The 23,833-nt window shown below is 36.8% G+C and overlaps 1 protein-coding gene across 3 annotated transcripts in view; it reads right to left on the reverse strand.

Moving 5' to 3' along the window:
• Window positions 1-925: 925 nt before the first annotated feature.
• Window positions 926-23,833, reverse strand: part of LOC105487015 (neural EGFL like 1) — a 934,667-nt gene continuing 911,759 nt past the window's right edge. For all 3 annotated transcript variants that reach the window (XM_071074963.1, XM_011750278.3, XM_011750280.3), the window contains 4 exons: window positions 16,264-16,457; window positions 5,796-5,972; window positions 3,329-3,553; window positions 926-1,411 (listed from right to left, as the gene is read on the reverse strand). In XM_071074963.1, coding sequence (XP_070931064.1) covers window positions 1,361-1,411; window positions 3,329-3,553; window positions 5,796-5,972; window positions 16,264-16,457 — 647 coding nt within the window. In that variant the 3' untranslated portion in view covers window positions 926-1,360. The remainder of the gene's footprint in view (window positions 1,412-3,328; window positions 3,554-5,795; window positions 5,973-16,263; window positions 16,458-23,833) is intronic.

Here is a 23,833-nt window from a genome sequence, read left to right on the forward strand (position 1 = left end):
TAATAGTTGTCTAAGTGTGTAATTTTAAATTAATAATTTGGCGAATATTTGATATTTAAATTTTTTTAGCATGACTGACTTAACAAGTTAGGTCTTTTTTTAAGTTGATGAGTGAATGGGAATCCACAAACCAACTTAATTCAGAGTAATGATGAATTCAAGAGCTGTAGGTATCACAAACCACTGAGATGTGATTTCCCTGAAACTACAACCCAAGCTTGAATTCTCAGCTCAGATAAAATGTTATTTGCGCATTTTATTCATTTTGTAAAACTTAATAACTGAAAATTCTTAAAAATATGGCATTGGCTCAAGTGGAAACATTCACTGTTCTAAAATAACTTCTGAGTATACAAATAGATTTTCTTAAAGGTGTCTCCCTCACGTATATGAGAGGCAATGTAGTTTAGTAGAAAAAAGCACCGAACAGGAATTAGGAGACTTGATTACCAATCCCAACACACTGTAAATCAACTAGTTCTAAACAAATTAGTTGACTGGAACTCCTTAATTCACACTTCTGTAATATAGGGACAATACTTCTGACATGTACTATGATTATAACTTTATTAATAACTAACTGTGATGCTTTATAAATGATCAAGTACTACATAAATCTGACACAAAGGTAATTTTGCTTTCAAAGCCAAGAAAGGCTTTAAGCATTGCTGCTTCTAAATTGTGAGTTAATTTTTTTTTTTTTTTTTTTTGCAAAAGAGACAAGAGTTCTCTTTAAAATAATTCTTTGTTTTTGGTCCTTCCCTTCTTTGTCATACTTGGCTTCAGCCTGTGTAAGCTGAATGAGTAGGCATTTAAGAAGGTTCAACACTTTGAAATGTATGTATAATGCCATTGGACCCTACATATATATTTTCATCAAAACATTTTACAAGGATCTCAGCACTAAGTATACAGTAGATGGGACAAAAATCACAACAGGCAACTTTATTTTAGAATTTGATCCATAAATCAACAAAATAAATAAAAGGAGCTGAGTCTCTATTATGATCGTACACAAAATAAGCCAAAAAATACATCAACATTTACCATGAGATCATTTAAATGTGTTTGCAAATGATCTGATAAGGGAAACATGATTTACAACACGGGAAACTTCTTTTAACAACCATTGACTTAAATGGACTGCACTGTAGGTCACCTAGACTAGGTTAGCAAGAATGAGCAAAGTGGTAGCTCCAAAAGGCAACCTCCAAACACCTTCCTCAGATGGAAACTTTGGCAATTGTCTGTGGTTAAAAAAAACAAAACAAACAAAAAACCCAAACCACCAATTCCTATTCTTAATCACGTTGGATGGTCATTTTGTCCATTCTTCTGCGATGAGTCCATTTTAAATACTTCAGTTATTTTGAAGACACTCCAAATCCACAGAACAACAGACTCTTCCATTCTGTACATCAAAGAAACATGCGTTAGCCAGTTGAGACACAGAATATAAATTCATTAGCATTCTGCAATTTTTATACTCAAAATAAACTGCTGCATTTTGAGACAAACTTCAAGAAGTTTATAAAACTTCAAGAAGTCATATAGAAATGACTAGAAAAACTGCTAGGAAAAAAACTAGAGAAAGAGTAGAAAGGAAGGAAGGACTGACAGATCCTCCAGGGTACTGCTCACTGGGATTCTGCTAGCAGTGCAATTTCACACACCACCTGCACTCAATCCCTGCTTAGGAGACCTCCCTGGGATTTCCAACTTTTCACATGACCTGTTTGCTGTACTTACTCCAAGTGAGATTCTTTCCATAAATCCTAAAAGATAGCAATTTGTCATTTAAGAAGCTATTTGAAAGTACCCCTAACAATCTGCAGGCGAGTCCAAGATGGGGTCCAGTAAGGTTTGCATAAAATCTCTCATGGTTACTATGAAGGGGTCACACCTGAGGGCAAATTCTCAGGCATTTTGTTCCTAGTTAGCTGCCTCATCCATTATCTTTATGTTCCTGGAATTTGTGATACAAAAAACAATGTATAGCCAATTAATATCTTAAGTTGTTTTAATGTAAATTCTTGGTAAACAACTCAGGAACTATCTCACCCCTCCTCCCCCTTTAAAAATCAACTTGTAACTCTTGCTAACTGGAGTGTATATTCAGGACATCTTGCATCTCTCCTTCCGGGTTGCAATCCTCAAGCTTGGCCCAAATAAACTCTACTTTATATTAAAAAAAAAAAAATGAAGGGGATAGTGCATATTTGGGTATACAAATATTTTTAAATTCATTAAAAATTAATTTTATGTACTAATATAAATATACCTTTATAATTCCATATAATTATCAAATAAGTAACAGAGGTCTCCATGTATCCTGGTCATTTAGTTCCCTGGAGCTGAAGGTACAAATGGGACCATGGATCATTTTCTATATGAGGTCTGATAATATCCTTTTTCTGTTGGGGCTACATCTTAAGATGATACTTTCCCAGAAAAAAAAAAAAAATCTACATTTATAACAGCATAAAGAGGCAAGTTGGGAAGCTTCCACTGATGCCTGAAGCTGAGCCAAGGTTTGATGGGACCAAGTAGACTCCTAGCTCTAACATGTTTGACCATGGGAATCTTAAACAGATGTTTTGGCAGAGATTTGACACTAACTAATGATTGTTCCAAATCAGCTACCACTCCAGCTCTTCATGAGCTTTGAAGGGAGAGAATGGTCAGTTTTTTTAATCTTAATGACACACGAGGATGTCCATGAAAACTCCTCCAAAAAGACAGGGAAATAATCACTGTTAATGAAATGCTGTAGCAAGAGCTGCAGGTCCCCACCTTAGGCACTCTGATAATTAAACAAAACAAAACAACTTGAGAGGACTTTTTTCCCCTAACATTGACGGTTTAATAAAAGAACTTAGAAACTTTTCCAGGATGAAAGGAAGTTGACTGGTTTCCTTCCTTCCTCCCTTTTTCCCTCCCTCCTTCCCTCTTTACCTCCCTCCTTTCCTCTTTCCCTCCCTCCCTTCCTTCTTTCTTCTTCCCTTCCTTCTTCTTTTTTCCCTTTTTATTTAATATGCAGGTCAAAAGAGCCTAAATCGGCCATAATTCAGCCTAGAATCAATTGTCAAAATTCTGTAGTTCAAAGGCAGGAGCAATTCTTATATTTCATGCCCATTTGGAATTTGCCTTTTTATAGGTGCAGCTATGATATATTCACACATATTAAATTCCTATCAGAGGTAAATTTATGCCAGAGTTTCCACCATGTCTAGTGAACCTGTGCATTCAGAAACATCAGGAGTGGACCTCCTGCAAGTGTTTTCTGGCAATCGTTCAAGGCTTCAATATCTGCAGAACATCCCATTACCTTGCATTTACAGGTTGTGCAGGGAGATCCAGCCATCGTCCACACTGAGCCACTAAGCCTTGAAACACCATAGCTGTCCAGGCAAGTTTTTCTGATGTCATAGGCGATGTTATCAGCTAGGCAGGGGTCACTGACACAGCGGGGACAACACTCCCCTTCTAAGATAGCTGTGTACTCACAGCTCAAGTTGGGGCAAGTGAGTGGCCAGCAATCTACCTCTCCTTCCTGTAGAGGAAAAGCAAAAAAAGTCTCATTATTGTTCCTATGCATAATTTTATTCCCAAGTCATATAAGGGGAATGAGAGCACAGTAATTCTCATCACTGAATGTTTCTAGTTGACACCATTGAGGATATAATACACTTCCTCCTTGAAGACCTACTACAGGTCTCACTTCTTTCAGAATGCTTTTGCCGACCATCTATACTGCAGTACACAGAAAGATCTAGGTGAGCTTCTTTGTGTGCCAAGCACAGCCTATAATTATTTTAACATGATACTTATAATCATATCATAATCAGTACAATTCCACATTAAGTTTTGAGCTTTCAGGCTTTGGGCTTTTTACTTGCTATCATGTTTAGCACAGTTTTGGTCATTAAAGGCTAATAAATAAATTATAAGATACTGTCTAGTATATAAAGAGCAATGAGTTTCTCTTAAGGTCAAAAGCAGAACCTGAAGCACTATAATATTTCAATGAGATTTAAAGTTAAGATTGGGTAATGTCAAGAGAACCATTTCAGAATGGTTTTGAATATAACATGTGTCCACTGAACTTTCTAGATTGCAGTTCAAATGGAGCCTCTGCGTGTCTCAGCATCTGGCATCTGTGGCTTCACTGAGCTGCCCACAATAAAATTATTTCACTATGCATCTTCTTCCTCTGCTATCATGAATTACAATCTATGGCATAATACTTCACAATGTATGGTAACTTGTTTAATTGTTCAGTCATCTCCATAAGACTATGGGCTTTGTGTAGGTATAGGCCATGTGTATCTTGCTCACTGTTACATCACACAAAGTCTGGCACATGAAAAGTCTTGACAAATATTTATTATGCATGACCCACATTATTCTCAAGTAATTCATAAGTTATATGTTTAACAGCTTCAGTTTTCCTGAGAAATATTCATCTTAGGGGCTGGGATGGAAGAGGATATACTTCTGAAATTCTATTTATGAAAATTTCATGCATAAAATTAATACCAATTCTTCTGGATGCCTGATGATTCGTTTCTTGGAAAAGAAATACAATTTGCTAGTCTCATAGGGAAACTAATTCTACAGTTGTATTGATTTGTTTGTCCTTTGGTGGGAGTTTTAAAAAATGACTACAATTTTTATTTATCTGAGTCTTACTTCTCAGTTGTAGGAGTGATTAAGAAAGACATATTCTGTTAAGATTATCTGTACATTCACCTGAAGATTTTAAAAAAATCTGATGGAAATGTAGAGCATAATTTATCTGAATGCTTGTTTTCATATAGTACCCACAAAATGAGAATCATTCATGTCAGCAAATGTTAAACTGTGGACACCCAGCTAATAATATCCATTATGAATCAACTCAGAACGTTCCATAGTTGTGACTTCACATATGGGACATCACATTCCATGCCAATGTGTCCTAAAAGTCTTCCCATTGCTAGAAATCGCTGTGATATAATTTGAAACTGAAAGAACCAGGTCAAGAAATTAAGCCTTTTCTGTGGACTTTCTCAAATCTAATTATTCCATTAGTAGCCCTATATTAATATTTATAACAACCTTCATTTTTTTCTTTTTAAACATGTAGTATCTGAAAAGATTTTTCAAGGTAGGAAGTATTAACAATAGTCACTACCATACACTAAGTACCTTCTCTGAGCCAAGTACTGTATTTGTCCTTCTTACATATCTTGTAATCTTCATAACAGCTCATTCTTTCCCTCAGATGTACTCACACACCTGTATCCACTTGAGGAAAGAATAGTAAAATGCTAGGACTTACTCAAGGTAATCATGTTAAGCTAGCATGTGGGAGGACCAGGTTTAGATTCTAGGTCTCTATAATTAAATCTCTGATATATCTACTATATTTTGTTACCTCTTATATTGAAATCTTTAAGGGTTATGGCACAGAAATGAAAGATTTAGCTCTGTCAGGACTACAAGTAACTAGTCAAGGTTTTGAAAGCTTCCTTTCTTGCAGAGATTTTTCTTGATCTTGATTTCTTATTAGTAATAGCTGTAAACTGTCATTGTTTGGGTCAAATCTGTCCCATAAATAAGTGCTTTTTACTTTGTACAGTGTTTCAAATACAACCTGAATATCTTTAGTCAGAGAACATGAACCTTAGCCACTGGCCCCCCAGAGCTCCCTGTATAGTATTATGAAAAAAGGGGAACTAGGTCCCACAGACAACTAAATTTGTAACCTCTTTCAGAGTAAAGGCTCAATGCCCTGTAGGAAGCAAACATACCAGACACCGACATTGCTGACAGCTATGGGTCCAATTGTCTCCACTTCGATACAGCTTGTGACCATTTTGGTCTAAACATTGACTTGTGACCCTGGTGTCACATTCTGGGCAACAGAAAAGGTCAGCACTTGGATTCTGGCAATCACAGGCCGTCCGTCGGCAGAATATCTTGCCATCCTGTTTAGAAATGAAGTTAAGGAGATTTCATCATTTAGGACATGATGGGCAGCTACACTATGAGAACTGAACTTCTTGGATTCTTAGTCATCCCCTGGCCACCTCTCATTCTGTTCAAAATTGAAGCACGCATGTGTGTTCACACAAACACACCCTTTCTTTCCCTGATTTTGCTTGCAGAGCAGAAAAAATAAAAATAGGAACATTTCTAAGTTTAACAAAAAGTCAACATGTTTTTTGAAAATCTTTTTCAAAAGGGTTCTTAGAAATCATATTTCTAAGTAAGAAATATAATCAGCTAAAAACGCATATATGATCAATAAGTCATTTGAGTGGAAAATCATGCTCCTGTATTTCCATGATACCACTTAACATGTTCAAATACATTCATCTAACTATATCCCTGTCCCAACTGTGAAAGGAAGTCTGATTATGCCCTTTATACAGAAGAATTAACTTAAACCCAGAGAGGCTAAACCAGTTATCCAAGACGGCATAGGTAGGTAGTGATTCTCCAAGCAGCACCACCAACTGTTATGGTCTCAAAATCTTCTTCGGCAAGACCGCCTTAAAGTTGTGTACTACAGCGGGGTATAATCAGGTGCCTCTTTCCACCTTATGGCAGTTCTCCATATTGTAAGCACTGTACAATTTTTGAAGTATTGGCTCTGAGGACTCAGTTATAAAAAATTGAAAGTCAGCAGCACTTTAGCAGTAAGATTAAACATTTTGCAATGTGTCTTTTTTTATACATCTGTTGCTTACAGTAATTTCTTAAACAATGTTCTTCATTGCTGAAAATTTAAGGTAAGACCTGTCATCACCATTCATGGTTAAAACGAATTTGTTGAGTATTTTAAAAAATCAAAGAGTCTCAGGGCTGGAAGGTACCTTAAAGAACATATAACTAAGCCTCCTGACCTACAGCTGAATCCTCTTTACAGCGGCCATATTCAAAAGTGTTCAAGTCTGTGCTTGAGGCTCTCCAGTCTTGAATTCACCACTATGGAGAGACTTTGGTGTGCATCTCTGTACATGTTATAATGTAAAAAATCAGACTTCTCATTACTTCTATCCATTGATCTGAATCCATATTTTCGGTAATAATAGAACTCCAAACACTTTGTCATATTTCAATTCTTCAGTTTTTAGAAGACAGCTCTTATGTATTCACTGAGATGTTTCACTTCTGGGTAAACACCTCTAATTTCTTGACCAGTCCCCATCATTTATAATCCTTTCACTGTCATAGTTGCCTTCTCTTTCAACAGTTTTAAGTATATATCATCATCATCATCATCATCATATTCTACCATACACTTAATACTTATCTTGTGTTATATATTGTGCAGAGGCATTTACATGCATGATCACATTTAATCCTGATATTTTGTGGAATATGAATGTATATCTCTATTTCTCAAATGAGGTAGCTGAGAGACAACTAAATCGAATTATTCAGTAACGGTCTTTGAAGAAAGAGTGAATTGAGTTTCGTGCTCACCTTTTTTTAGGCGTTGTGCTTTCTTTAATGCAGGCTTTTTTCAATAAAGTCATGTGCTACACAATGAAATTTTGGTCGCTGACATACTACACATACAAAGGTGATTCTATAGAATTTTAATGAAGCTGAAAAATTCCTGTCACCTAGTGACATCACAGCCATTGTATAATGCAGTGCATTACTCATGCACGTGTTTGTAATGATGCCTTTGTAAACAAGCCTACTGAGCTGCCAGTTGTATAAAAATATATCACCTACAGTCATTTACAGTACATACTGCTTGATAATGATAAATGGCCAGGTTACTGGTTTATGTATTGAGTATACCATCTTTTTCAATCATTATTTTAGAATGTATTCTTTCTACTTATAAAAAAAGAGATAACTAAAACAGCCTCAGGCAAGTCCTCAGGAGGTATTCCAGAAGAAGGCATTGTTATCATAAGAGATGACAGCTCTGTGGGTATTACTGTCCCTGGAGACCTTCCAGTGGGATAACGCATGGAGGAAAATATGGAGGTGAAAGACAGTGATATTGATAATCCTGACCCTGTGGAGACCTAGGTTAACATGTGTTTTTGTGTCCTAGTTTGAAAAAAATGTTTAATACGTTTTAAAAAATTAAAAATAGAAAAAAATTATAGAATAATATAAAGAAAATATTTTGTACAGCTGTACAATGTGTTTGTGTTTTAAACTAAGTGTTATTAGACAAGTGTCAAAAGTTACAAAAATTAAAAAGTTTATAAAGTAAAAAAGTTACACTAAGCTAAGGTTAATTTATTGAAGAAAACAATTTGGTGTAGCCTAAGGATACAAGGTTCATAAAGTCTACAGAAGTGCACAGTAATATCCTAGGCCCTCACATGCACCCAGCATTCACTCACCGACTCACCTACTGCAACCTCTAGTCCCATAAACTCCAATCATGGTACATGTTCAATACAGGTACACCATTTTTCATCTTTTATATGTATTTTTACTGTACCTTTCTATGTTTAGACATACAAATACTTACCACAGAGTTACAGTTGCCTACACTATTAAGTATAGTATCATGCTGTCTAGGTTTATAGCCTAGAAGCAATAGACTATACCAAATAGCCTAGGTGCGTAGTAAGCTATTCCATCTAGGTTTGTTTAAATATACTCTATGATGTTGACACAGTGAGGAAAAAGCCTAATGACTCGTTTCTCAGAATGTATCCCTGTCATTAAGTGATGCATGACTGTATTTACTTTCTTTGAATGAACCATAATGTTGGCCAATATTGAGCTTAATGAAGACCAAAACCTCATTAAGCCCTATCTCATCTTGTGCAGTTGACTGTTTAGGGGCAGCAACTATACAACTTGATGTTTATCTCTGTTGCATTTCATATTGTTAGATCCATTTCATCTCTCCTTCCTGTCATAATGTTTTGCAAATGCTATTTCTGTCATCTACTATAGCTCACCCTCCTTCACAGCTTAGTGACATCTGAAAACTTGATGGACTTGCCCTCAGGGTCTTTATCTACTTTATCCATAACAACACTGAATAATCAGACAGAGCTTGCTGAGATATTTAGTGTCAGCTAAAGTGGAAACCTTAAAAGCTTTATATTCTTTAAGGAGAATTGAAAGGAGACATGCCAGCTACATATATAACAACAGGTTGAAAAATACATTGTGTGCATTGGATCTTTTACTGTACAAATAACAAGAAATCATGGTGTTCCAAAAATATCAAGAGATGAAAGATTATACACACACATATACATTTGCATGCATATGCAAACGGGTACATAGAGAGAAAGCAAGAGAGTCTATATTTTAGCAAGTGAATTGAATCAGAGAATCCAGCTAGTCAGGACAAGGAAGTGTACTGATCCTAGGAATTTTCCAACAATAGGTCTTTGGTTTACAGCTGATATATTTTTAACTCATATTTTTAACTCATACTGCTCATATTATTTTAACTCACTAATATATTTGCTTGCATCACCATGGCCCCAAATGACTCCCTGAAGACTTACTTTAGCCAACAAAAACTAAGCAAAGAAATGATAGCTACAACATAAAACCATTTGATAAGCTCAGCTTCCAATGGCACACTATCACTCTTCCCAAGGGTAGAAGGATCATGCCTTGGGAACCAGCGTGGCTGTGTCTGCGGCCGGCATCAAACAAAGGGATAAATTCTTTCAGAAGAGGTTACTGCACAACAGTCTATGAGACTCGATAAGAATGTCAGTTTTCTTCTCGCGTGCTGATTAAAAGAATGAATAAGAATAAATGGATAGCCTCCAGGGTTAGTACAAAATAAAGCAATTTCACATCTCATCAATTATGTGAAAATGCCAAATAGGACCCTCTTAGCTTCTAACATGTTGCAGAACAATGGCAATGTTCACTTTCCCTTTGAATTACAGGGTAACTGTCAAGAAAATCATTTTTAATAATGAAAATGTCACAGGTGGCTCCATTAATACAATGAGAATGCCATTACAAAGCATCAACTCACAGAGCACAATCGCACTAGAAACTAAATTTGGGGAGAGTATGGATCCCACTGATGATAAGTAATCCTTTTGTCAGAGATCTTTGAGGCTCTTTCTAGAGCTTGATCTCTATCCCATGGGTGGTTTGAACAATCCCTACTTATATGCCAAAGATGTATTTTCGCAATCTTCTGCCACAGAAACTGTTTTGATGGAATTCTATACTGCAAGTTAAACGATAAGCAATTAATTACTATTGTAATAGTTAAAATGCTTCTGAATTTTAAAAAGCAGGGAAATAAACTTTCCTATCAAATAAAAAATATATTTTTTTCTTATGCCATGGAAAAATTATAGGTTTTTTGCTATTAATTATAAATTTTAATACTGAATAGTCAACACACTGATAGATTTGCTCCAGATTACATAATATCACTCATGTTTTTTTCTGCCATAGAGTTTTGAAACTTTTAAATCAAGAAGGTAGACATAGGTCAGATTATTTCTGTAAAACAGTAATATAAACTTTGGGTTGAAAACTGATGCCCACGGTCCAAATTCAACCTGATGCCTGTTTTTGTAAATGAAGTGTTATTGGAACACAAGTTCCCTTGTCCATTTACATTTTTGCCTGTGGGTCTTTTTCACACTGCAATGGCAGAATTGAGTATTTGGGACAGAAGCTTTATGGTCTACAAAACATGAAATATTTACAACATGACCCTTTAAAGAAAAAACCTTGCTGATGCCTGATATAGACTATGAAATTAGGGCTGGTAATCTAGACGCACCTATTCTACTCTCTCACATACAAATTGAGCTGTGATTTCCAATCTTTTTACAAAGTATTAATTTTGCTTTCAGGTCACAGCCCACAAACTAGTCCCTTAGTCCTAACACCTGGGGTAGAAAGACATTTAGCAGTCATTTTATCCAGTTATCTCATTTTAATGAAGAGGAAACTAAGCCCAGAGAGGGAAATGCCTTTTCCATGTAGAAAACTAATAACAAAACAGAAACTTATCCCTAACCTGAACTTTCATAACAATGATTTTTCACTATGATGCATCTTTGCATCATGAGGAGGCTAGGGGATAGAAAAAACTAATCTTAGATAAAGTGATATCAGAAGGATTCTTGGGGCAAAGGTTTTCAAAGTGGCAGCCCTCAAACCAGCAGCATTACTATCTCCTGGGTACTACTGAAAAATGCAAATTCTTGCACCCCCACCACTCCCCAGATCTACTGAACCAGAAAATACTGAGGGTAGAGCCAGTGATCAAAGTTTCACAAGCTCTGCAGGTGATTCTGGTGCAAAGCTTCAAAATCATTGATGGAGAAAACATCACCCAGTCAGATGGGGAGGTAGCATGGTGTAACATTCAAGCTCCTGCAAAGACAAAGCAGGGTTTTGAACTGAAAGAATTGGGGAAACAGAAAGAGACACCCTGTTCCTTTACAGGACCCCTAGAGTTTTGAGTGCCAAATGAAACCTACCAAATAAGTTCCTCTTTCCAAGGAAAAGAAACACAATCTTGCAGCTTGCACAGCTAACTCCAACCATCAAAACCACCATAGATAAGAAAATATTTATAATGCTGCTATTGGGTTCAAAGAGCAAGGTAAAGCATTTTTATGAGCAGTTTTCGAATTCAGAGAGGTTACTTCTATCCTGGCCCCAGGCACAGGCCAGACTCTTCCCTGGTTGCTTCCTGTGAGTAAGTGCGATTCTTAGGAAGGCAGGACCAGTGTGCTGACTGCTCCTTGTAGATCAGATTCTTTCCTCCTTGCCAGAAAGGGATACATGAGTGCTTTTGAGAGTGTCCCTGGCATGACCATCTTCAGTTCCTGGAAATAGGTTTATATAAATCAGGTCAAATGGCCATGATTCCAGGCAATCTCATGGAAAAGGTCTTCTCCACTTTACCTTTCCTTTCCACAGTAATTCGTCCCTGACTTTATTATAACATGGAAGTTTACTGGCTATTTATGGTATCCCTTTCCCTACTCCTCTCTAACCCCCAGAAAAATTCAAGAACTAACGCTGCTCAAGTCTTTAGTATTATTGTTTTCAAGATGAATGCTACTCACATTTTTTAACTGTATGAAATCATAGAAACACGATCTGGCCGTCATAATTTGCTGCCTTCTTCCCACTAGATTATCCAGTTACTACTCATAATAGGATAGGTATAGGTATAAGTGTACATGTAGGTATAGATGTAGTAGCACACAAGCCCAACTTGCAGACCCTGGTTCTTACGCTTATCAATGGCACCTGAATCCTATTCACCTGAGAAAATGGGCAGCTATGTCTCAAACTTGTTAGTCAGGAGCTTCTTTTTTGCCCAGAGAATAGGGAAGACATTACCACAGACACTAAGTCTCTAGCAACATCAGTCATCAGGACCCATTTTTCACTTCTGCATTTTCTCCCATTAGATGTTACTTCTCTATCCCTCTTTCAGGTTTTCATCTTTACTCCTCTGAACCTTTACCTCAGCCTAAGTGATTTCTTTCTAGTTAGCGTTTATCTGCTCAGGTCATCCATCATGCTGTCAATCAGACCTTGATTGGGCCCTGCCAATTCCAAATGTAAAATCTCTTATGATCATTTGCTGCCCACAGGATGAAGTCTAAATTCCATGGCCTGGCTCTGTCTTCAGCCTTAATCTCCCAGCTCATCAGTGACTATACCCTTCTTGTACTCTTTTTGCTCTTGATATTTTAAGCTCATCATTCACTTCATATTTCTAACACAACATACGTTCTTACACTTCTGCATCTTTGCTCTTACAGTTCCCTTTTGTTTGGGATTCACCTTCTCCTACATCTCTACTTGATTAAATTCCTCATCCTTTAAGGTCCCCTTCAAAGATCACATCCTCTGTGAAAGGCTTTCCCTGTTCGCTTCTGCATCTTCCCAGAGTAGAGCATTCAGTCGTCCCTCAGTATCTCTGGGGGATTGGTTCGAGGACCTCTGCACAGATACTAGAATCTGCAGATGCTCGAGTCCCTTAAATAAAATGGCATAGTGTTTGCATATAACTGCATAGTATTGCAAACCACCTATGCATATCCTTCCATATGCTTTAAATCATCTCTAGATTACTAATAATACCTAATAGGATGTTAATGAAATATTTCATTATTTTCAATTTGCATTATCTTTGTTTTTTAAATACTTTTGATCTGAGGTTGGTTGAATCCAAGAATGTAAAACCAACTATGCTTCCCCTTTCTGCGTTACCACAGCAAATTTTTCATAGCTCTACCATATATGACAAGTGGTTGTTTGTGTATCCATTTCCGTCTTCATCTCCACGATCTGCAACATAAACACAACTACTCATACTAAAATACTACATTTCATGGAAACGAATAAGCTGGGGATGTCACTACTTTCCCATGTAGCACAGGCAGAAACTAAAGATGTCTTCCTAAAGTCCTGGACAAATTTATGAATGGAAGAGCCACAGATGGGTATCTATGAAAAGAAGCTGGCCTGTAACCAAGATTTAGGGATCAATCCGAGAAAGACAACCGTTTTTCTTCTGGGTTTCTGTGGTTTAAATAATGCTGCAGGGACATAAGTTTTAAGCTGTGCAGCAACCTTTCTGTACCTAATTAACTAGGTGGTCTAAAGATGCACAAAAACATTGTCACTACCAAGGAAGTGCATAGCACTAAACAAAAGCCCAAATCCATTTATGCCAGCCTAGCTTCATCATTGAACTCTCTTCATCTGTGGACGTGTTTCAAGGCCTTTTTTTCAATTACCATGAAACACTAGTAGCTAACCTGGTGTGCTGACTCTCAAAAGGGAAAGTAGCCTTTTAAAAGAATCTTAACTCTACTTCTTTCAGCAGTAAGCCTTGACCTTTTGTTGGTTTGTGTAATTCTGTTGTTGCATAGTTTGATGGTATTTAAATTTGAAACATCAAGGATATGATTGAAAAGATAGTACTTTATACCCCAACCTTGGTTTTATTTCTTAGCTTCCAAGATGATGCCATTACAGTCATCCATTTGGATGTGTAAGTATTGGAGATATTTCTTATCAAATTGAAATAGAGCACTTTCAACTTCAAATAATAGAAACAAATAAGGAAGGCCACAAACAGTTCATTTTATAATGGTGACTTACAGAATCTGATTTAGGATTCTTAATTGAGCTCCTAAACCAGGCTCTCTTCCTCCTCCACAACCTCTGGGAAACTGTGCTATGAGTACATGTAGAACACAAACAAACAAAAGATTTATGTACAGAAATCTGCCTGTACTTTATTCAGAAATTGGGGTGGTTTGCAGTGAAGGTGCATCATATTAACAAAATTAGATTACAAGAATTGCTTATCCCCTGTGGCAATTTCAGTCTAATTCTCGTAAGACTTTGGAAACACTTTAGGATCCAAAACAGAATAATCAGTTTAGGTTGCTTGGATTATTAACACAGTTAATTAAAGAAGCTCTGGGAAATTTTCAATGATTAGTAAGTTTCCTGCTTCATTATGGCTTAAATAAAACAAAAACTGAAAGAAGAATTTTACTCTCATACTAGTCAAGACTCCACTAATGTCCTTTGCCTATTCCCCAGGGACTGGGGACCTAGAAAGCCCAAAAAGGATGTGGGGATATGTAATGATCATCCTCAAAAGTTTAATAACACAACATTTTCTTGAAATGATCTAGCAAAGAATTCACCCCGATTCTGCTGGCTGAATGGGAGACCTAATTGCCATCCTCTTCCATAAAGAATTATGGAAATATTCTAGCCCACGATGAGATTTTTCTTTCTTAAAAATTTTTGCCCTTTGAGTCAGCACCATGTAGTTAAATATTATACTTAATAACTTCAAAACCCCTTGAGGGAATGTCTCACCAGTCACTTAGATACAAGGAAGTACATGGAATCTAGTTGAAAGTTGAGAGTCGAAAGTCTGAGTTGAAAGTCTGAACTCAGTCAAGTTAGATTTCCAGTTACCTAATTAGTTTAAAATACACCAATAAATATCATCTGTAGAGTGTTACAAGACATCTGACAAGATGGAAAAACTATGAACTCTGAGCCAAGCAAGTGGAGTTCAAGTCACAGCTTAGACATTTATATCTCTAATATTTAGGGCAAGTTACTTTATCCCATGGAAATTCAGTTTCGCTGTCTTTTAAAGTAATGTTGTAAAAGGTAAACATGCTGCTGCTTTTTTTAAATTTCAGGGTGGCTGAAAGATAGCAAGTGCTCCAATAAGGGAAAACAAACCTAGATTGGAGTGCGGGAAACTAGGTTTAAGTGAAAGGGGAAAAACAGGTGTTGGGGGTAATGATCTAGCACTTGATAACATGGTCCTCCTAACTAGGTGGCCCCAGGTCTGTGAATGTGTGGCAGGTGAAGGCAAGTGGATAAACTGGATGATTTCTTAAGGCTCATTTCAGTTCTGTTTCTTGGGAGCACACTGGGAATTTATCAGGAGACTTGGCTCTCTAAGAGGCTACTAAGCAAGTAATTTCTCTTGGTTCCCATGCCCATAAAGCTCAAGATTAAATAGTCTCATCCCAACAGACATAGACATACAAGGCAAGAGCTACAGTAGAGCAATATCAAAGGAAAATAAATAGGCAAGATCAATAAAAGAAAAAATAAAACACAAAGAGATCAAACACTTTAATAGATCCATTTTGCAAAGCATAAAGCAAAACCAAATGATGACAGAATTTTATTTTCATAAGCATTAAACTCACTCCCAAACAACTTCATATAAGGAATGGCCCATCACTGAGAATAACAAAGAAGACATCAATTTCTAAGTGGCCTCATACTATCATTATCATTTGTTCAAAATGAAAATTCACCTGTCTCAGCACTGGATGCAAGTCTATTGGCCTTGCTTTTCTAGATGATGTCATAAAGTGAGCAAGTTCATGCAGGTGGTTATTTTAAGCAAAGAGTAGTTTTAATCAGCAAGTTTGTATAAGTGTGGGATGAGGGCTCATTAAAACTCTCACCCAACCAACCTTAAAGGCACTGTAGGCTTTCAGTGGGAGGACTATCATTGGCTTTTCTGCCCTGCTTCCCCTTCCCTGAAGTTCCTGCTCAATCTCACACCTCACTTTCCACTAAGAACACAGTCAATTCAAAGCAGGTTTCCCTACCCTTTAGCATCATCATTAGCTGTAGTGTAGGTAAGAACAGACGCCTCTTTGGGAACTACAGTCAACAGCCAGAGGGAGAGAGGTAGGGAGGCAGAAAAGTGAGGGAAGAAGAGAAAGAACAGTTTCAATTTCTGCTGCACCACATCAGCCTCACCTTGCAGGAGCAGACAGAACACCTGTCTTCTTTCAAGGTCCACACCTGGCCATTGCGCTTCAGCCCCCCTTCATGAGGACAGTCACCAGAGCAGGAGGGCCCAGAGGGGCAGAGACAGTCAAAGCCCCCTGCCAGGTTGATGCAGGCAGAATCGTTCCAACAGGTGTGAGTTCTTAAGGCACATTCATCGATGTCTGCAATATAGGAAGCACAGAGGCTTAGAATCTAGCCAAGGGAACTGAGAACAAACCACCATCATTTACAGCAGCATTAACTAACATCATTGACCGTTTACCTCGTGCCAGGTACTGTGCCAAGCTATTCACACGCATTATCTCATTTACACTGCAAGTCAGTTCTGCTCTGTGTGGGAGGATCTGTCCTTATTCCTATTCTGCAAATAATGGAGCTGAGGTTTATAGACTTAAATAGCATGACCATTGTCATACAGCTAGTGAGTGGCTGATCTGAGACCCAAACCTACAGCTAGCTGCCCGACTCCAATTACTAAAACATCCACTAGCAGTTAGGAAGTTCTCTTAGGATATTCTTAAGAACGATTTCATCCAGAGGCCATAAACACTGTTAATTCATTAACAGTATGCATATACCCCCATGCAGATCTGAGTCTTTTAGAAAAGATGTGAATATATTAGCCACTGAGTAGGAACAAGTGGGCAATTTGGGCAACCTTGAGACAATTAGACTGCTCCTAGATCCTACCACCAAAGTTTGAAGGAAGTGGGAACAATTCTTGGTAGGTGCCTTTTATAATCAAAGTCTTACTATCGTAATGGCCAGGAGAATATTTGCCCATGCATAAAAAATAATATCAGAGCTACATGGATGGATGCTGATGAAAGACATAAATATACTGTCCTGCTCTTTTATTGACAGTAAGAATGGAATAAAAACATAAATCCAGTCAGCCCATTCTGACATTTAAAGCTTGAGCGACCTTAACAACATCTCAAACAAAAACCTGTCCAACCCTGGCTTAAGTCCTTCCCCAAAAGGCGTTCCATTACCTTACAAAATACCTGATTCCACCTTTGAATAACTCTTTTGAAAATGTCTCCCTTAAACTGAGATGAAATATATTACTGAGTAACTTCTACTCATTAGTAGAAGTACTGAGACTTAGTGTCTGAGACCATTCAGGAAGTGTCTACGAGTTTACTTGGTTTTAGTCTATCTGCTATGTGCAAGTTTCTTTGCACATCATGCAATACAAAGTAGATGACATTAAGAAATTCTAATATTTCTAGAAGACACTTTTTTTCCAAGATCTACTTTTTGGCTTTGTCTTACCAATATTAGTTTTAGTCAAGACATTTCATTAGTGAACAATGATTTCTCCTTTGAAAATTACAGAAAAGATCTCAAATTAAGATACCTGTATGCCAAGTCAACTAAAATCAAGGCTCACTATATCTGCTCACTGTTACTAGTCATGCACACCCCATTCTAAGTTTATTTCTATTTGAACATATTGTGCTCCTTTCATATAGCCTCTCTTATCTCTTCAATCTTCTTTCATTTCTCTTATTCTTCTCAACTAAAAGGAGTTTTAAATGTGGGAGTATGGTGACCAATGTTTGAAACCAAGCTCTTACTTTTTAGTTGAGTGCTTACTATGTATTAGTCATTTTACACATAACAGTTGTATATTCTTTGACATGCTACTTTGTTTTTCTCTCATTTATCTTCTATATACACTATACCCACCCAATGTATGGTCTTCCAAAAATTTTAAACCCAGCATAGCATATAAATGTCATCTAACACTTCAATTGTTATCTTGTATGTCCCCTCCCTTTTCATTCAAAAGCAATGAATACAAAATTTCAGTTTAACAGAAGGTATAAATTGAAGAAGATCTATTGTCAAACATGATGACTGTAGTTGATAACAAGGTATTGTATTCTTGAAAATTGCTGAGAATATTTTTGTCAAAAAAAATAAGTGTATAATGTATATGTGTGTGTGTGTGTGTGTGTGTGTGTGTGTATATATATATATATATATATATATATATATATATAATGTAGCTTATTTAGCCATTCCAGAATGTATTCCTATTTCAAAACATCATGTTGTATACCATAAATATATATAAAATGTATTTAACTGAATTTTTTTAAAAAAGCAATGGGAAATCCACAAAGAGGCCATATTGTTTCCTGTGAAGCAACTGTGTCTTAAAACATGTTTTTTCTTATTATGAGAGTATTCTCTCTCTTTACTTTTTCTTGGCCTATAGGGAATAATATAAGGTATAAATTAATTAATTGATAAGCACTTTCCTTCCTGTACTATTTTCACTCCTACACAGTCTTAAAAATTCAGGTTAAGCATCACCATCTCTTATATGGCAAGACAGTCACTACAGATTTTTTGCTTTCTCTGTACCTTATGCACAATTCTATCTTTGCATTCACCTCTCAGGAGTTACATGTTTAATATGTCTACCTCCAGAGAGAGTGAGCTCATTGAGGGCAGACAATAAATTTTATTTCTCTTTCTCTCCCCAGTGCCGAGTATAACAGAATACTATATGGATGTTCAATTTATTTATTCGATTTAACTTTCTTAGGAAATCCACAGACTGAGACTATTATAATGCCTACTTTGCCAAAATTCGGTCTCTAGAGTGTTCAATAAGCATAAGGCATAATCACAACCCTGCCCTTCAGGGAACACATTTTGTTGTTGAGTTCTCATCTGTGAAGGCCCTTGGGTCTAATTTAAAGTAGAAAAAAATACAGCAAATTAGTAACCATATTGGAGAAGGGGCAATGCCCTGCCCCTTGCCCAGGAAAAAAAAACATTTGATTTTCTGTCAAACACTTGAGAACAAGAGCAGAGGAAGCATTAACAAATGGCTCCAGAAATTGTCTGGAAGTATAATTTCAACCCACCCACCACCAGTGGCTACAAAAGGGTCTGTAATTTATGGCTTTCTCTAAAATAATCTCTAAATTGACAACTAATGCCCGGCTATATTATGCTTTTAAAATATTTGGTTATTTGGCATTTACAAAGTTGCAAATATATTGGTAGTGATTTTCTCTCATAAATTAAGAAGCCTGAGCATAAAGATAAACATAGCTATTGTGCACAATAAATACAGGGCGCAAAACCAGGATTTGCTTTCACTTCTCCAGAATGCAAAGATTTCACAGTTGAATATAGGACCATATTGCCTACAGAGTTCCATGTAATTGCTTTACTTATGATACAAAAATCTAATTCTGCTTCCATGCAATTTAACAGATTTATGGAAAGCCAGATGTTAGCAATTATGGAAACCAACATTATTCATATTCTTAGTAATACAGACCTGTTTGCTCTGCACAAAGCCAACTTAATCTATTATACATATCCCAAGGCATCCAACGGGAAGAGGCACCCTATTTACATATTGCAACTGTTGTTCTGTGCTGAGCAAACACAAAGTTATTCACCCATGAGACTTACCCAAATCATCAGACAGGCCTCCCAATGACAAACAGGCAATGAAATAAAAATTAGACGAAGTATTTGAGTATTTCGTACTCAAATCTATTATCATTAGAACGTACTTGTTTTTCTTATTGTAAATAATGGCTGACTGTGATCTCTCTGTGTTTCTTCTTATAAATTCATTATTCAAATGCTTCATGCTTAAATGAATTTTTTTTCAATAAAATTCCATGGCTAAGCTTGCATTTGAACTAATTTTCTTGCATTAGCATTTTCACAATTTCTGAAAGCTGTTATTATTGTACTCATTTTTGCTCTTTAAAAAAGTCTAGTTGTATCAAGTCAATCTGCTTTCATCTTTGATGTGAGGTTTTTAGGTTACTTGGGCATGTAAGAAAGTATAATTCAGAGATGTTTAGATCAGCAGCAATCAAACCAATCCCAATCTACATGCAATTTTCCTACCCTTCAAGACAAATGGCTCTGCAGAAGTTTTAATAGCATAACCACTGTATTAGTACTTGCCTCGGGAGCTAACACATCCACAGGTTGATTTCAGAAATCAAAGGAAACATTTTACCAACAGTTTGGTAACAGGTTAAAGGAATGAACTTTTTCATTACTCCATATTCTTCTTTCCTGAATAACTTTTACAGCACAACTAGTCTTATTTTCAAACTCAAAACAGGTGATGTGTCAGAAAACAAAATTTTACCTAGGGTTGGAAGATACAGCTGTGTGTGTGTTCCTACTTGGAAATCATTATGAGTGGCTCAGAAATGAGAACAGAGCTTGGGGGTTTATTAATGACAGACAAACTAGAGCACAGATCCCTCTCCAATAGCTAAAGCAGTATTGGTTTTTTTTGTTTGTTTGTTTTTTGTTTTTTACAGTGGCAAAGAGAAAATTATGGGGGGAAATATACACATTACACATTAGCAAAATAAGTAAAATAATCAAGTAGCAAAATCTGAAGTCTGATGTAACTTGCAAAATAAAAGACTACTGAAATTTGAACCTGCACAATAAATTCAAATCCAGGATAAGCGGTGGCAGCCATGCTCTATCATGTGCTGGCCATACCACACTTGGATACTGTGTTCCCTTTAGCACACAGACTATGAAGAATGAGGTTGACAGTTAGAACACATCAGAAGAGATCCATTAGCGTGATGAGGGGCTCAAACTCATCTCACTTTGGCAAAACACAAGATGTTCAGTCTGAAAAGACAAAGACTAAAGGAAGAGATAAGTGAGCGATAGCTTCATCTATTTGAGATGCTGCTATGTATCTTTCAGGAAGAATTTTCAACACCCCTTTAGCATTAACTCTTCACTCACTGTTCCAGCCCCAAATCTTTCCTGAGTCAGGAAGAAACCCTTTCCTATGGTGTTCCCTTGTTTGGTGTATAATTTCGTTACTCTGCAATGAATCTTCCCCTTTCTTTTAATTAAGGAGACTCTCTTTTGACAAAGGAAAAAAAAAACACGTTTTGGCTCACTATTTCCTTGATCCAGATTTTATTTCCTAGTATCTACAATTAGCAGCTATCCCCATTTACTCATTTTCATTCTCCCCTGAATGTGTGTAAGCTTCCGTGGGACCCTCTTCTCAAAGGCTAAATCTTGAAGTCTCTCATAACCACTTGTTTGCAAAATCATCGCTCTTGCTTAAAAATATTATAACAAATATTGTTATTATTTCAGTCTAAGAGTTCTCTCTGTGACCCTTCTGGAATATAATATTGCCCTCTTCATCCTATTACCTCTTCATTAGTCACTAGTACTCATCAATGAGTAAATGAATTCCCTGCATATTTATTGAACATCTACTGCATGCCAGATACACTGCTAAGTGCTGCAGATACAATGGTCCAAGAAGCCAGATATAGTCCTATGAGTATTGACTTTATAATTATCTCTAATTAAAAAAAATTATTTACCTTTCCTAAGTTTCCATGTCTGATCCTTTCTTCTCTTTCTCCTTAGTGGAAGAAGTATAGCATACCAATTGAAAGCTTAAGCTTTGTAATCCAGAAACTGTGGATACCAGTTTTCCTGGCACTGAGGGAGTTTCTGCGATAGTTGACTTTCAGCGTTAAAACTGAGAAAGTTCCAGCCACATAGGGACAAGTGAGTCAACTTTGTCCCAGTCCCATCCCTGTAATTTATTACTTGTATGATTCTAAAAATTTACCTAACATCTCTGAGTCTTGGTCCCATTATGTGAAAAATTTAGATAAAAATATACCCCATAGAAACATCTGGGTAAATACATGATATGCTTGTCATGTAGTAATTGCTCAAAAATGATTAGTCACTATTATTGTTGATCTTGTTCCTATTGTTTCCATAATTTTTCTCTCATAGATTTAACCTCATTTAATGAATTCCACTCTCCCATCTCTTCAGGACAGATACTTAAACATACTCAAATCTGCACCACCAGTCCTGATCTCTTATGATGCAGCCAGCCCACACATTCATCGATTTGCCAAGGATTTCCATGTGAATTCTGAATTCTCACACGAATTCACATGGGTTTTTTTGTTTGTTGTTTGTTTGTTTAAGACAGTCTCACTCTGCCGCCCAGGCAGAAGTGCAGTGGTGCTATCTCAGCTCACTGCCAGCTCCTCCTCCCAGGTTCAGGCCATTCTCCTGCCTCAGCCTCCCAAGTAGGTGGGACTACAGGCGCCTGCCACCATGCCCAGCTAATTTTTTGTATTTTTAGTAGAGACGGGGTTTCACCGTGTAGCCAGGATGGTCTCGATCTCCTGATCTCGTGATCCACCCACCTCGGCCTCTCAAAGTGCTGGGATTACAGGTGTGTTCACATGGTTTTGATTAGTACATTGGCTAGCCATACCCAGAAATGTTAACATTAAATGCTTTCTCTGAGCCTTAATCTGATGTTAAGTGAAACGTGTGGAAAAACAATTTTCTTACACTCCACGAACTTGCTTTGGTCACTAATTACATTTTATTTATAGGATGTACAAATTTAGGTGTTTTACTGTAGATGAAGAAAAGTTTCTTCTAAATTAATCAAGTTGGTTTACTTTCTGCTATGAACAAGTCATACTTCTTTAGTGATTAAATCTGCTTAAAATCAATACAGTTCTGACCAGCAGAGAGAATAAATAAAAAATCTATAAATATTGAAATACTTGCTGTTTAAAGAGAGTTTTACTGCACAGAGGCTACAGTATTGATGTCAACAACCCATGATTTATATGTTTTTATATATCTGCTTACGAGTAGGAGGGTGGTTTGTATTATTGCTACAGTCTACTAAATGACTAATACCAGGCCATACACATTCCATTGTTATAGCCATTATATTGTTTAATGTCTTTAACAAAATTTCATCCTTTGCTGAAAAGAATTACTTTCCCTGCATTTTAATTTTATGCTGCCTACGTCAGCTTTATGTTTTCTTGCATGCTTAGCTGTAAGCATTCTCTTTTCTATCTTCCTTACCCACTCACATTTGTAAGATTCTGGTCTTATCTTTGTGTCTCTCATAGCAGCTTTTACAGTGTCTTTCACCCAGTAAGAAATGCATAAACATTTGTTACGTTTAGATTTGGTGGAGCTGTGATTGAAAAAGAACCCTTGCTTTTGGATGGCCCCAGGCTTCTCTTTGGTAAAATTTAGGAGCTATATAAAATGTTTTCTAAGATCTTGTCCATTTCCAATTTGATATGATTACTTTTCATCTCTGTAAGGCTGAGCTTGTAATTCAAGTGTTAGAATATGAGTGGTGACAGAGGAAGAGCAGAATAGAGGTGAAGGAAAGAACTAGCCTTGGGACAACAAATGCATTTCTTAGAATTAAACAGTTCTCTTGGACATTCCATAATTATTGAAACATTTCTGCTCTCCCTTAACGAGCATTTGCAAGCAAGTGCCAATGAGGGGAAGCAACAAAGGAAGAAGCATGTTTTTCCTGTCTGCATTGAAGCCTTGGCAATGTAATCCTTGGTGACAAATACAATCCAGCCAAGGTGAAAACCAAAACTAACTCTTTTGACAGATCATTCTCTTAAGCAAGTTGTCAGATGAGGAATTATTTCTTCTCTCTTCTACGCCAAGGAAAGGTCTT

Source organism: Macaca nemestrina, chromosome 12 (assembly GCF_043159975.1).
Source record: "Macaca nemestrina isolate mMacNem1 chromosome 12, mMacNem.hap1, whole genome shotgun sequence".
Classification (NCBI taxonomy): Eukaryota; Metazoa; Chordata; class Mammalia; order Primates; family Cercopithecidae; genus Macaca; species Macaca nemestrina.